The sequence below is a fragment of the Geospiza fortis genome, unplaced genomic scaffold (assembly GCF_000277835.1).
Source record: "Geospiza fortis unplaced genomic scaffold, GeoFor_1.0 scaffold23, whole genome shotgun sequence".
Taxonomy (NCBI): Eukaryota; Metazoa; Chordata; class Aves; order Passeriformes; family Thraupidae; genus Geospiza; species Geospiza fortis.
The window spans coordinates 13,089,673-13,104,595 of NW_005054303.1; the positions used below are offsets into that span (position 1 = coordinate 13,089,673).

Consider the following 14,923-nt stretch of genomic DNA (forward strand, 5'->3'; position numbering starts at 1 on the left):
TACTACAGCTCTATTTTGAAGGTTGATTTCATCAGGAAGATTTAACTCACAAAAGCTTTTATTTTGCTAACAAAAACACTGTAAAATATTTCCTGTAACTTTTAATCCAAAAGACTCCACATTTTTCTGCAGCAGGCAAGCCTTATACTGTGTTCAAAGAGAACAAGCTCTGATATCATGTATTTTGATAAAGTTAGGCATATGCTGTGTATTAAAAAACAAAACAGTCCCATACTATGTATCAAACAACATTCTCCTCTTGGCCCAAGTCAGAAAAGACATTTCTGAGCACGGTGTAAGTTCTCTCTCTCTGTCCCAAGATATATTTCAGTGAGGTACATTTCATACAAACCATCCTCTTGTGTGAGTGCCACCACAGAACTCTCCCTCCAGTTTCCAATAAACTCTACTCACTTCTTGCTTTAAGAAAAAGGCTTTGAGAATGGAGATAGGAAGAGCTTTTGCAGCCTGAAATACATTCCACCACCAGAACTCTGACCTGGACAGTTCTATACATTAGTATGTTACTGTGTTAATACATTAACTTTGCTGCTTTTCCTCCTTCACCCACACTCAACTTCAGGTAAAAATTTCTACAGTATCATTATTAGCAAGAAAAATGAAAGGCCCAAAGGGATCAGAACATTTTTTATAGCATGTCAGTTATCTTCCTGAAGAGGAAAGAAATATCACTCCAGTGAGAAAGAAACTAAAATACTTTTTGTGGTTTTAACCCATGTACTCTATGGCTCAGATAAAACAATCAGCACTGACAGCAAGGTTTCTGAACAGAGGCAGGAAGGTCAGATTATCTCACACCTGAGTTTACAGACTATTTTAAACAGGTAACTGGATTAAAGCTATATACCCCAGAAAGCAAATCCACTGCAGCCTCTTCATTAAACAGAAGTATCCTCCACGCACAGAATAAACAGGCAGCAAGGTAAATCAGCAGCAATACCCGAGTTGCTCTCCACTCAGGATCATCAAAAACCAGGAATTGCCAGTGTTACATACCTTTGAAGTTTGAGGAGTAGAGATGACATGGACAGAGCTGGGTTTAACTCCACTTGCTCTAGATCGTCTATAAAGGGCAAATCTGCTTTTCCTGCGCCCCCTGTCACCATTAGGGAGGGATCCATTGTACCTGGAAATAAAGGAAAAAAAGTTTAGCATAAAACACCATCAGTTTGGAATACAGCAAAGGAGAGAGAGGTAATTTGGCCACAATATTCTGGGATCATCAAATGCATAGGGCAAAACAAAAAAAAATAACAATCAGGCTAAGTTTTGCTTCCTGAATTGAGCATTCAAACATTCTTTACCTACTAATGGTTGAAATTTTATTCTAATTTAAAAGGTAATTAACTACAAATGAAATACTCAGTTTTTCCAGCCACAGAGACACTTCTTTACCTCTAAAATCAAAGGAATGTAGAAGAACAAACTCTACATCTTCACTTTAATTTCAGAACGTGAGGAGTTCTAAAATGTTTTTACCCTACTACCCATCTGCCCACATCTCAGGCAGGACTGGAGGAAGAACAGGGGCAACATGGAAAACCAAAGTAATTTATGGGCAAGTAAAACTATGAGAAAGGAATTTTACCCATACAGAATGCTTTTCTAGTTGTGTCTCCCCCATTTTTTACAAAACTTTAATGCTAAAGGCTTCATCTATTAATTATTAAGGAAAGAGGATGCAAGTGTTTTTAATTTATGTGACTATCTGAAGCCTCACTAATGACTTTCTTTATCAGGTGTAACACAGGAGCCCTTGACAGTTCTTTCATCTCTCCCTGAGGACACAGACCCAATGGATTAATTATTCAGAGAAGTCTGAAGCCTCAAGGGGACAGAGCTCCTTCCCCAGGGAAGGGATCAACTGGAAATTTCTTTGCAGTGCACAAGCATGGAATTCACCAGCACCTCACCCCCAAGATTTAGGTCAGGTTTTCACCACCATTCCTGCCAACTCTCAGCTGGAAGAGCTTTCAGGGCTTTACTGAATCTTCTATTCCTGATCCTCAGAGATTTCAGAATTTTGCCCAAGAAACTACAGATGTTATTCCACTGATAAATCTCTTCTGTCTTACTGGGGAGGTCTGTTCTACACTGATCTCATGCATCCCTCTCCTACAGTCCTTATGATTACAGGTTACCACTGCAGGCAGAAAAAGAATATGAAGAGGAAAGGCAGCAATGCAGTAACCCAGAATATTTTTTTCTCATTACATCCTGTGTATGTAATGATAATGATACAAATATTACATCCTGTATATTTGTGTAACAGGAGAATGCACTTGGAGAGCCTCCCACCCTTCTAGGAATCCCAAGGGCCGGACTGCTGAATGACTGAGCACAAGCCAGAACAGATTTAAGATAAAAATTATCTCAAATCTCACTGCTCTAGAACTTAAAACACAGACATTTAAAAAATGTACATTTAATACATGATGCTAAAGCCACACAGAAAATTGAGACTTCCAGCTGAACTTGTCCTCTCACTCCCATTTTCACAGGGAAGACTACTGGGTCTTTCTGGAATATTAAAGGAGATTCCCTAACACAGCACAAAACCAAGAGGAGTAAATCACTATTATTATGCCAGGCCTACTTGCACCTTGGAAATTTGTTATTAACTCTACTCCAGAGAAGTGCAGCCTATGGATCCTCATCACAAGAGACCAATCTCTAGAAAGATCTATCAAAATGTTCCACAGGCAGCCTTAATACCAGCACTTCAAATAGGAGTTACTTGGTTCTGCATTTCAATCTCCCTGGGTACACACACATGCTTTCTTTCAAAGACACTGTTAACAGGAATACGCCAGCAAGTTTTAACTTGAAGACAACATTCTTTCTACCAGTATTTTTATCTGGAAACCTAAAAAAGTAACAATTCCCTCAGAAATAATACAAAACTACTATAGATTACCATTGCTAGCTTTATAACCTGTAACTAATGATTTTTCTTATACTTGTGTAACTGCTGAATTAAAACAGCACTGAATTAAAGAAGTTCTACTGGAACTCAGAACCAGGCAAGTGGGGTTTTATTGTTTGTGGAGGGGTTTCCTTCATTTTCAGAACACAGTTTTAACGGGAGAAGTCCACTCTATTTCATTTCAGGTCTCTGTGGGGTTTAATTACTTTTAAAATGCATAAATAAAGTAGCTCAAGGCTAAAGGATCTTTTGGAGTCTTCAAATAGGAAGGAAATACAAGCAAAGTGAACATTGAACTCATTCACCCTGCTTAGCACTGATAAATTCTCAGGAAGGTTTTCCTTATGCCCATTTCTACATTTCCTTTCCACAAAGGGCAGGAGGAACTGAGTGGTAGTTTTATGATTTGTTATGCTTCAATTATAAACCTTCAAGTTTGATTTTGATCCAACAGTGGTAGAAAGAGCTGGGACAATTCCTAGAGACACACACATGTTTTAAAAGCGGGAAAAAAAGAGGATGTGAGAAGTTGCCTCTTTCCACAACCAGCAGACACCTTTATTTTTCCTAGGCCAGGTCCCTCAAGCTGTTCCCCACAAATTAACCCTTCCCATGGCACTGCAGCTACACCTGTGCTTCCCAGCCCTGAGCAAGCTCCATCCATGCCCACTGACCTGGCAGTGGTGCCCTGGGATCCTGCCAGCCATGGCAGCTCCCTGCTCCTGAGCAGCTCCACAGCCTTGCCCGGCCCTGCCTTCCTTCCCAACAGGAGCTGGCCCACAGGACACAGCTGGATTCAGCACCCTGGAGGAGGAATAGCTGCCCACACCTTGCTGAGTCAGATTTTCTAAACACAGGCACAAAGAACTACAACAAAACCTTCCCTGGCCTCTCCTCTCCATCGCTCTCTGCTCTTCCTTCCACTGAGCAGAGCCTGGGCGAGCACCAAGTGCCTCCCTCTGAGCAGCAACAGGATGGAATCACCTATGGAGAAGGGACAAGGATCGAGGACACAAACTCCCCATCACCAAACAGTTCCTCTAAAGTGTGTGATGACTAAACAGCTATGTTTTCAAACTGCAGACTTAACTCAAAGATGTACATCTCACCAAAATCAAAATGGATTTCTGCTCTGAAAAAATTTCCACTCTGTCTCATCACAAAGCCACTCCACGAGCAGGAGCCATTTCCCATCTCCTTTGCACTCTTCCAACAGCTCCAGGATCACCTTAGGGACCAGCACATAAGCACACAACTTTTGGCTTCACAAGAAGACCAGTACTACCAAAAGAACTGCAGCTGGAACTCTCCTTCACCCACCAAAAAAACCTGGAACAAATGTTGTTTCCAACTAATAAACAAACTAGGAAAAAATCAATTTCACCTATGGAGAAGGGACAAGGATTGAGGACACAAATTCCCCATCACCAAACACTTCCTCTCACAAAGCCACTCCACAAGCAGGAGCCATTTCCCATCTCCTTTGCACTCTTCCAACAGCTCCAGGATCACCTTAGGGACCAGCACATAAGCACACAACTTTTGGCTTCACAAGAAGACCAGTACTACCAAAAGAACTGCAGCTGGAACTCTCCTTCACCCACCAAAAACCCTGGAACTAATGTTTCCAACTAATAAACAAACTAGGAAAAAAATCAATTCACAGGGACAGAGCAATCATTTCTGAGAGCACCCTGCTCACACACAGATGTGTGGGGGACTTTGGAAGTTCTCCAGATGTTCATCAGACCAGCACACATAGAAGGAGCAGTCCTGTGCTTTTCCAAATGCCTCTCAGTGACAGCAGCACTGGGACAAGCTGCATCATGAAACCTCCTGGGATAATTATCTCAGTTGATAGCACTATTCCTTGCAAATAAGGGAGTGGTGCTGGCATGGGCTATGGGCACCATAATTACCAAAGCCAGTTTCCTACAGATTTACATCAAACACTTGAAGAGTTTGGTATACAATGAGCTGCAAACTCCAATTAAGCTTTTCCCATGGCTGGGATGTGTAATGAAAGCCTCTCCTCCTCCTGAATTCAGGGCTGTCTGGAGAGCAAGACCACACTTGCTCTCTCCCACAGTCCACTGTGGCAAGCTCCTACTTTCTACAAGTCTTGTACTACTTGTACTACTACAAGGATTTGTCTACTTCAGAGATTAGCAACAAGCTTTGAACTATTTGTCAGAAGGCTTGTTACACAAGCTTTTTTGGTTTATGTTTATTTTGGCTTTGTTTTAAAAAAAAAATCCAGCCTAGACAGTAGTAAAGAGTAAATGACAGTTCTGTTACTTGGTACAACAGCTCCAAATCATGACCTGCACCTTGGAAAGTTTGACTTCAACTCAAGGAAGTCAACCTTAAAATTAAGGTATCTAGTAGCTGACATTGAAGGTGCTGCATGTAGCTGACTTTTTTTACAATGCTATCAAAATACAAGCCATCAAAGTTAAATGCTTCTGCATACTTATGCAAACTACCTCCCAAAAGACTAAAACTGAACAACTCCTGATCTTCACTGGTAATATTTCCCCCAGACAAAAAAGAATAATTTCACTTTGCTTTCCTTGTCTATTACTAACAGATCTACAGCACACCTCATCATTTTTGGATGAAAACCATCCCAAATGACAGACTTGGCTATAAACAGATGAGATGCTACAGTTCAGTTGTTTCCATAGTTTTACTGAGTCAAACAGCACATCTCTGCTCACTAAACAATAAAGCTGCAGAAGCAAAATCACACTTGAGTAAATCTTCCCTTGTAAGTACATTCTGATCCCATATTTGGTAGAATCTTGTAGAACATACTCCACACATTGCAAAATTCAGTCTGTGCTTACACTGTATTTTCACCTTCCCTGAACCAGTGTGGTCCCACACTGCTGCCAAAAGCAGCAGTCTCACCTTTCATTTATTAATTTGTTCCCACTACTTCTCTCCTTGGTTCACATGAAGGGGAAACAAAACTAGATTTATGTTATAAGTTCAGTTTTAAAACCACATTCCTCACTCTCCAGCCCACTGCAAAGCCACAGAAGCACTTGTATCAGCAACATGGAAAGGAGAGGATTCCCCTGGAAGTGCTACAAGTCTACAGCTTTCATGACATCCACCACATATGAAGGCTAAAGATTCATTATTCACCTTTATAACACCCAGTCCCAGAGCTTTTCACAGCTCCACATTCAAGTCCTGACTAACTGGAAAACTCTCTGCTGCTGAAGCATCCAGCACTCCCTCCCTTGAACACACATTGAAAGGGAAAAAGTCACACGTTTATAGCAAAACACAAACAGAAAGCTTCAACATACACAAAGCTGACAACAAATAAGTATATTTGTGTCTCCCTTTATATAATATCACTGTCAGTTCTTCATAGTCTTTACACTCTCTTCCCTTGTATCAACCTCAACAATTCATTTTGTGCCTAGTAATATTTCAGCAAAAGAATGGCTAAGGATTTCCTTTAAAACAAAAAAGGCAAGAATTATTTCAAGCACATTTTTCTGCATCACAGCTTCAGAAAACAAGCAGTTGCTGTCCGCAACTGGCAATTTCTCTGAGAATTTCAGTGAAACAGAACAGTGAAGTTATTCTCAAACTCAATCTCATGGGGAAGAGTTGCCAAATAGCAAAAACAAAGCTAAGGAGTACTTCTGTACCAACAGGACACTCCTGGTTCATTTCCTCCTTTGAACTGTGCTCTCTGGTGCTCTATCAGTGTCACAGATATTAACTCAATATGAATTTAGGTCTCAGCTTGTCTCCAGCTGATTGCATGCACCAATGTGTGTCCCAGAGGCAGCTCCACCACCAGAGCTTTGCTAATCCTGCTCCTGTTGGGGAGTTCTGGCAGTGAACACTTGGCTGCTCCTTCAATAGCTTCACAGATCCCTACAGCAGATTGCAAGGAACATCTTTAATGCTGAGGTTTCTTGGAGGCTGGAAGGAGGATACTGTTTTGTTTATATTGTTTTATCCTTGTTGCCCTCATTCCCAGGAGCTCAACAAGCTCTGACTGACCAGAAGGTTCCCTTTCCCCACTGCACCTTTGGAAAAATGTACAGCTGCTTTCTGAGGGACAGAACACAGAGCTGGCAGAGTCACCTGCTCCATCCCCAACCCAAAGGCTTGAGCCAGCTGATCCATGACACCTCTGTTTGAGTTAGTCTGGAAAATCCAGGCCTCCCCATTGTGTTAGAGTTGTTTAGAGTTAAAACTTTCCCCATGCACACAGCAAGGGAGATCCAGGTCAAGCAAGGGAGATCCAGGTCAAGCAAGGGAGATCCAGGTCAAGCAAGCCTCCTGCACTTCCTGCCAAATCCACCAAAGAGCTTAAACAACCTTCCTTCTCACAGCAGGCTCACGTGCTAGAAGATTAATTCCCACCAGATTTTGCTTTCTTTCTGAAGGAAAATGTTTAAAGTAGCTACAAACACAAAACTAAAGTAGAATTAAGTAGAAAGGCTACAGCAATAAGCGACTCATGGATAACCAAAGGGCTTCCATCCTTTGATTAACAAGAAACCACTGATCCAAGACCTTTGGTTAATGCAACCTGGGAAGAAGTTCTGAGTGAAAGACATAGTCCCACCTCAGACTCTGCTGGCTAAGACATCTCCATAGGCATAAATGCTTCCTAATCACGACCAGTTGTACAGCTTAACAAAGCCAGTCTTCCTGCAGAGCAAGAAAATCCAAACCAGCAAGTTCCAAAGTCCCAAATAATCTCATCTCTTCACCCAATTAAAGGCAATGTTTTTGCATCTGTGAACTTGATTATCCATAAGAAAGGTATGTTGGAGTTATTAATTGTGGCTATAATCAGTTTGGGGGTGTTTTTTTCTTTGCTTCTGAGACAAATGTTTGTTCTTACAACTTGCATTTGTGAAGTCATTTTACTATCATAAAACACTTCAGGAAACATTCCCTTCTCCGGCACTTCTGGAACACTCCTTGGCACAGAGATCAGCCCTGTGTGTTCACCACAAGCCTTCTCCTCCCCAGCACCAAATTCTAGTACTCCTTGCTTTGTTACCCGCTCCCTGTACTGTCCCCTCCAGCCTTCAAAGGGGCTGCAGTGATTCAGTGAAATGCTGCCTGGCCTGATTTGTGCCATGACCCCAGATTTTTTCAGAGAAAAGGCTGATTTGCATCACTGGCTCATAATTAGGAGCTACTTTTAATTACTTTTTTTTAGCTACCTTTCTAAAGTTGCTCCTACCATCACGAACCCAGCAGTGCGCCACCCCAAAGCGTCATGTTACACTCACAGAACTTTTATGTTCACATCCACCCAGCCACCCCCATGGATTAGCTGAGCACACAGTAACAGGTTATGTACACCACAAAAAAACAAACAAAAAAAGCTTTCAGAGGCACCTACTGCAGATCAGATAAGCCAGAACCTACTTTCCTCCTTCCCAGGGCATACAAATTAAGTAGAACCTTATCTGCTGGAAACACCACAAGAAGTCACATGTGCAGTAGCTGAGGTTCTCCAGGGTGACCTTAATTATTCCCTGGTGTTCTGGAGCAGAACTGGTCACTCTTCTGGTTTGGGGAGGAAAGGCTATTCCTGGCTGCTGTGGCCTCCTCCTGTTCCCCCCACCTCCACCCACAAGAGATGAAAGGATCTGGTACCCTACAGATCAGGTTACCTCATATTTGTAATTATTGCACTCCACACATCCCCCTCCAGCACCAGCAGGACTACCCTGCTATTATAACAGCTGTAATATAAGAGTAATAAAAAATCAACTTTGTTTCAGGAGAATATTTTTAGAAAATACAGCTGACTAATCCTCATGCATGTTTAGCTTACGTAATACAGGCACTTGAAGAAAAACCCACCTGATCTGTGTTAATTTCACTCTATACAGAAAATTAAAGGATGCTCTTGGCTTGCAAATACCAAATGGATTGTGTAAGAGCTGCTTTGAAAAAGCTTTCTTTACACCACACATCCAGGTTCCTCCAAGATTCCCAAAACTCTTGGCTATTTTGATAGTCTTCTTCTCACTGAAGGGCAGAGAGAGAAATTCTGGAGTAAAATAATACAGAAGCAACCAGCCCCAGTTAGCTTTCTCCTAACTTCAGCTCACCTCCAAATACAAGTGAGGGGCACATGAGTCAGGGCTTTATTACTGCAGCTTTTGGCACAGAAGACCAGGGAGATGCAGTCAGGAATACAGAAGAGCTGATGTTTCTCCTAGGCTGGGAGAAATCTTCATCAGAAACTTCTTCCTACACTCCTTGATTTTTCTTAGCAAATGGCTTGTTACTTGTCCCAGATTATCTTTCTGGAAAATAATTTGTTACTTTTGTTTTTGTGAAATCAAAGACAGCTGTGTAAGCAGCACAAGAGTTTGATTAAAAGCTGACACTCTGGAAGAACCCAAGGAACATGCTGATGCAGCCTGGAAAAGCTTCAATTAAAGCAGTCAAATAACCTGAAGTTCCAAACAACTTAATAGCTAAAAACTCTCTAGGCAAGGATGACCTGAGTCTCAACAAAAAACACAGATAACTATGATATGAGCAGGAAAAAAGAAAGGTAGTAACTTTAACAGAAAAAAACTCCCCATTTAAGATATTATTATACATTTCCAATAGAAGTAATATACCAGCAGAGCATTAGAATGCAAGAGATTTCCCTTTCAGAAAGCAAAGGGTAAAGCATAAGGAAACCTCTTCTTTCACATAATGATTTCCTTAACAATCCTTATTTCCAACATTTTACTGCTCCCCCCAGCATTCACTTAACAAGGAGGCAATTTTATTGAGTGCTTTAAGCCCATCTCCAAAGCTGCCAGCTAAAACCATTCACCACTGCAGAAAACCAGCAAAAATGCACAGCAAAATACAGGGTATAAACTAATCAGGTTCATTTCAAAGCATGCTTTTTATTCCAGCTAAAAGAACACAAGAGGTGGGCAAAGCACCATGTTTAGAGAATCCTCTTTCCAACCCTAAACCTCTCACAGCACAGAGGAAATGCTGCTCATCTGAGAAGGATCCATAATCCACCAAATGCCACTGGAATTGTTGGATATGGTGCTTGGTTAAATACACACAGATACAGCAGAAAGTGAGACCTGACTCACTGCACTCAAAACAAGTCAGAAAAACACAAAATCCCTTTCAAGGCAAAGTACTACACCCAGCTGGGTTTTGGTGCTCAGGAGGAGAGAAGGGAAGGAGGAATCCTGTTGATCCACACCACCAGAGGCTTAGGAACCACACAGCTTTGTTTGGAAACTATTTACAATCTGCTCTTAAACATCACATCAAGAAAAGGCTGCATGTTTCAAAACTGAGACAAATTAGACTTCACAGCATGCAAGGGGATGAGAGACCTCAAAACCCACCTGCCCTGACATTCTGAACATTCTCCTATTTGTACTTCCCACATGCTCCAAGGTGCAAAACCAAACTGCTCAAATTTTAGCCTGAGGAATGAACAGTAATAACACCACGTTACAGCTGAAACTGCACTACATTAAACATTATGGAGAAACTGCATTTCACTCAAAGGACCATTTGAGCCTTTTGAAAATAAAAGCACAGTCCCAACAGTCTTTCCCTAAGAAATCAAGTGCTTTCCCTAAAACCCTATCAAGGACTATTTGATAGTTCACATTTTCATAAGAAAAGGTGATAGCTTTCTCATAACTTCAGCTCACCTCCAAATACAAGCAGTGGCAATGTCATTTTTGTGATTTCACAGACAGCAGAAGAAGTTCCAGGATGTCTGTTACAGCTTTTTCAAACACTCAAGAGTACATAACAAGAATAGTCTTAGGTTGGTTTCAGTACCATTTAGCACAGAGGAAGAGAGAAAATTTGCATCCATTTTGTGAATATAGGTGATCTCACCAGCAGTGCACTGAATAGAAAGTGAGGCACTCAAGTACTGCACCCTGAGCTGCAACATCCGAGTCTAATTCCATCAATTTGAACATTCCTTTTAGTTTCCCAGAGAAAAAGACGCCCTTACAAATGCACAGCTCCCAGTTCAACCCCAACTGCTGAACAGAATCCCAAATATTTGCCTCGGAAACAGAAAATAAAGAATTGGGTTTCCTTTTTTGTGGCACTTACAAGCATTGCTGCCTCTGAACGCAGCAGCTTCCTTCATGTCACTGATTCTGCACTATATCAACTGCTCCATGGCACAAGCTGTCAAAGGGAAGATAATCTACAGCTCTGCCTGCTCCTAGCATGTTTAGAGTGGGTAAGTAAAGAGAAAAAGTAAAGAATTACCTTTCTGCCTGTTCTTGGTTAGCAAGTGTGTTATGTGCCCTAAAATCCACCCAGGATAAATTATTGTTCATATCATGTCTGAAAGAACTACCTGAAACCTACGGGTACAGAGGCATCACAGCACTGCTGTAACTGTGAGGGCTTTTTTTAAAAAATCTTAATAAACCAGAAATTAACAGTGCAGCAGTGCAGAGAGCTAGACTTTAATATATCTTCTTCAGACTTAAAACACGCTGACAGCTTACTAATTCAGAGCAACCTTGGGTGTTTGCTTTTATCATCATCTATAACAAAGTTAATCAGACATCTCTAGCCAGGAAAAGATTTCTGCAAAGCCATTAGGTGTTTACTGCTGATCAGCAGAATGAATTCTGATCTATGTACCTTCATGACAGTAAAGTCTTTCAGTTTTACACTTTCACCGACAGAATGTTGAGATTGGCTTCCCTTAAGAGGGTTTCCCAAAATGCTACATAAAATAAACATTGACCTTTCACAGGCCTCAGAAAACACCACTTACTAAGAATGAATCAAAGCAACACAAGTGATGAATTCCTAATGTTTTTTCACATCCAAATGCTCAGAGACTGCGATCTCTGAAGAATCTCACTACAGAGCTTGGTGCAGCAGTGCCTGAACAGGAGACCTTGCTGTGCTCTGCAGATAGGAGGGCATCTCCTCCTCACTGAAACAGCAAGAGACTTTTGTGCAAAACAACCACACAAGACTGTGTTCACACACAGATGCAAGCTCTGAAACTCTGAAGCCACACTGAAGAGAAATTTCCTGGAGCAAAACTCTCACTCAGCTCCTCTGCAGGGCTATTCCAGCCTGCCTACTTCTGGTTAAGCTCTGCAAGCTGAAGTTTCATTCCAACAGATATTAAGTAATGTGTACAAGTGGCACAATGGCTTGTAGAAAAGAAAATAAGTTTAAAACCACAGATAGTTCTCCCTCAAATTATTTCCTTTGGAAATCCAGCTCTTTTTCTCTGCCAACACCCACAAAGACAGACAGCATACTATTACTATTTTTGTTCACCAACTTTCAAGAAAACAAGCCACCCCATATGTTTCTCTCTATTTCTTTAGACTCCTTTGATTTTAAAGGCAAGGATGCCCTATGGGGCAAACCAGACCAAGAAAACAGAGGATCTGTTTAAAGCAATGTTTCCCAAGTACAGGCCATAATATCAAACAGCATTACAGGACTCAGAAGTAGCTTTTGCAAGCCAAATGGAAATTCAGCTGTGGAAATAAAGCTCATGAGCCCAAGACTGAAATTGGAAGTGCATTGCCCAGCAAAGCATGACTGCAGGAGCTAGTTCAGACACAGAAATCAAGTAATTGATTACAGCTGCCTGGCTCCAGAGATTCCCTGTTGCCCTCAAGTTTTTATACCTGACATCACTCTCCATAAGGGCACCTTGGCCATGCTGCACTGTTTCCAGCTGAAGAGGGGAGTGGTACAGTGCTGAAGAGCTCTGCAGCCACTGCAGTGTATGAGGATGTGCAAGACTCAGATTATGTCTGTACAATCTCGTTTCTATGTGGGTTTTGAAGATACCAAATTCTTTCCTGTCCTCCCTTGCCCAGCTAAAGGTGCTGCATGTGCATTTCAGGACATAAACCTTTCCTACTCTGTCAATTCTTTGGCATTATACCCATAGGAATATCTCTAAGGATGTGTTACAACTCTGTTTTCCTTTCCTCCTACAGCCCTATCAAAAATAAGCATTTGTAGAAATCTCTCAGGCTGCACCACCTTGAGGGGGAGCAGGAGATAAGAATGACATCCAGAAATACTCACACTCCATCAGTTTGTTTCAGTATCTTTGTAGAATTCAGAAGCAATACTCCTGGAACTGCCTATTAGAAAGGAACAAGCCTGAAATCTACTGGAGAGGCATTCACGTCTGGACAAATCCCAAATTTTTCCTTTTAGAGTTTCAGCCAAGGACAAAAATCCTCCACTAGGCTATTTTACAACCACTAGGAAAAGAAGACTTTCCACATCCAGAAAATTTAAATGTTTGAGTAACACAGAATACTATTCTTAGCTCTGAACTGAGCTCATCCATGAGGCAAAATATGAGGCTGCTAAACTACACGAGACATTGCTGACAATTCTCAAAGCAGTTTCAGGTTGTGTTCAAAAAAGCTGGTTTTCCAAGAAAAGGCAACACTCAGAGTTATTCACTTCTATACCCAAACCTCTCCTACATCCATCCCTCAGTCACCTGGGGTAGCAGAACATTTGTGTCCATTCCCACTCACTCAAACTCAACATCCCAACACTGTTATTACTACTGCAGGCAGCAGAGGTGAAGCACTGGTAGTGACAAGGAGAACAATGAAAAAACAAGGAGTTTCATAAGCCAGGGAACCAGCAAAGCATGATTTCCTCTGGGTACATGTCTTGCAGTTGGATTCCTTCTTTGTCTACTGAGGTGACAGCTCCAATTGAAGCTTTTTCTCAGAGGTGAGAATCAGTCACATGGATTCCCCAATGTCTAACAGGGAGGGGGGTAGGAAGCTCATTCATCTTTACAGCCTCTCCTCACCAGAGCTCAAATAGCATCGGGAGGCTGTGGAATAAAATCAGTTCAGTGACATCCTTCATTTCCAGTTAGAGACTACAACCTCACCTGTCACTACATCTCTCAGTAAATCACAGCATATTCACCAGAGGCAGATGGAAAATGACTGGGAGAGGGAGCCCGTGATGCCAGCAGAGCTGAGGCTTCAGTGTCCTGCAAGAAAACTGCCTGGGCAGCCAGGAGCAGTGACTGCTTCTCTGCAGCTGTGGCATCACCAGCCCAAAACTGACCCCTTGTTCCGTCCCAACACCAGATCCTTACACAGCTTGTCCCACACCACAAACAGCAGCAGTTCCAGAGGCTACTGATGCCTCGAGAAGGCTGACCTAGAACAGAGGCTGGACAGAGCTAAAGAATAAAGCAGGGATTTATTAAAAGGCCTCAATGGATCCACCTTGGGCAGCGTAAGAGCCCAGCCAGGGCTGCACCCAGAGTGAACCAAAATGGTTACAAAATGCACAACTGCTCACGGGGTCTCTCACTTTTATAGTTCTGCTCCATTTGCATCTTGGAGTTAATTGTCCAATTCCAGCTTTAGCCCATCAAGTCCCATCCGTCTTGTTTTTCTCTCTTCAATCCACTGTTATTTATGTTCTTGGGCCTGAGATTTGGATCATTTGTCCTTGGCGCCCAGCTAGAGAAGGAATTGTTTTGTCTCCCTGCTCTGTGCACAGAGCTCACCATCCTAACAAGAAGCCCAGACCCACACACTAAAGCAGCACAGATTTGGAAAAATATAAAAGCTAAAACCTGAGGCATCACTACAAGCAGTTATGAATGATCATCAGTGAAACAAGCACCTGTTCAGAACTTCTCCAGATTTTAACCAGGATTCATTTATGCCAAGACAAACTACCCATTTGAACAGTCATTATCTGGACTTTTGTTCTTCCAAAACAAACAACAAATAACAGGAAACTAAAAGGTCCTGTCAAATTCTGCTTGCTATACCACATTTTTTAAATTTTGACAATAGCTCTCACACTGCATAGGTCTGTACATCAAATAAACTCAGTCTTTCTCCAAATACAGAGTGAAGTCTAGGAAGAAAAGCAGGAAGAAAATGAAATGTCTGTTATCCCTAACCAGACCAGCCTTTAGAT

The 14,923-nt window shown here is 41.8% G+C and overlaps 1 protein-coding gene across 1 annotated transcript in view; it reads right to left on the reverse strand.

Moving 5' to 3' along the window:
• Positions 1-1,205, reverse strand: part of PELI2 (pellino E3 ubiquitin protein ligase family member 2) — a 44,602-nt gene extending 43,397 nt beyond the window's left edge. The window contains exon 1 of the mRNA XM_031066154.1: positions 1,018-1,205. Coding sequence (XP_030922014.1) covers positions 1,018-1,176 — 159 coding nt within the window. The 5' untranslated portion in view covers positions 1,177-1,205. The remainder of the gene's footprint in view (positions 1-1,017) is intronic.
• Positions 1,206-14,923: the final 13,718 nt, after the last annotated feature.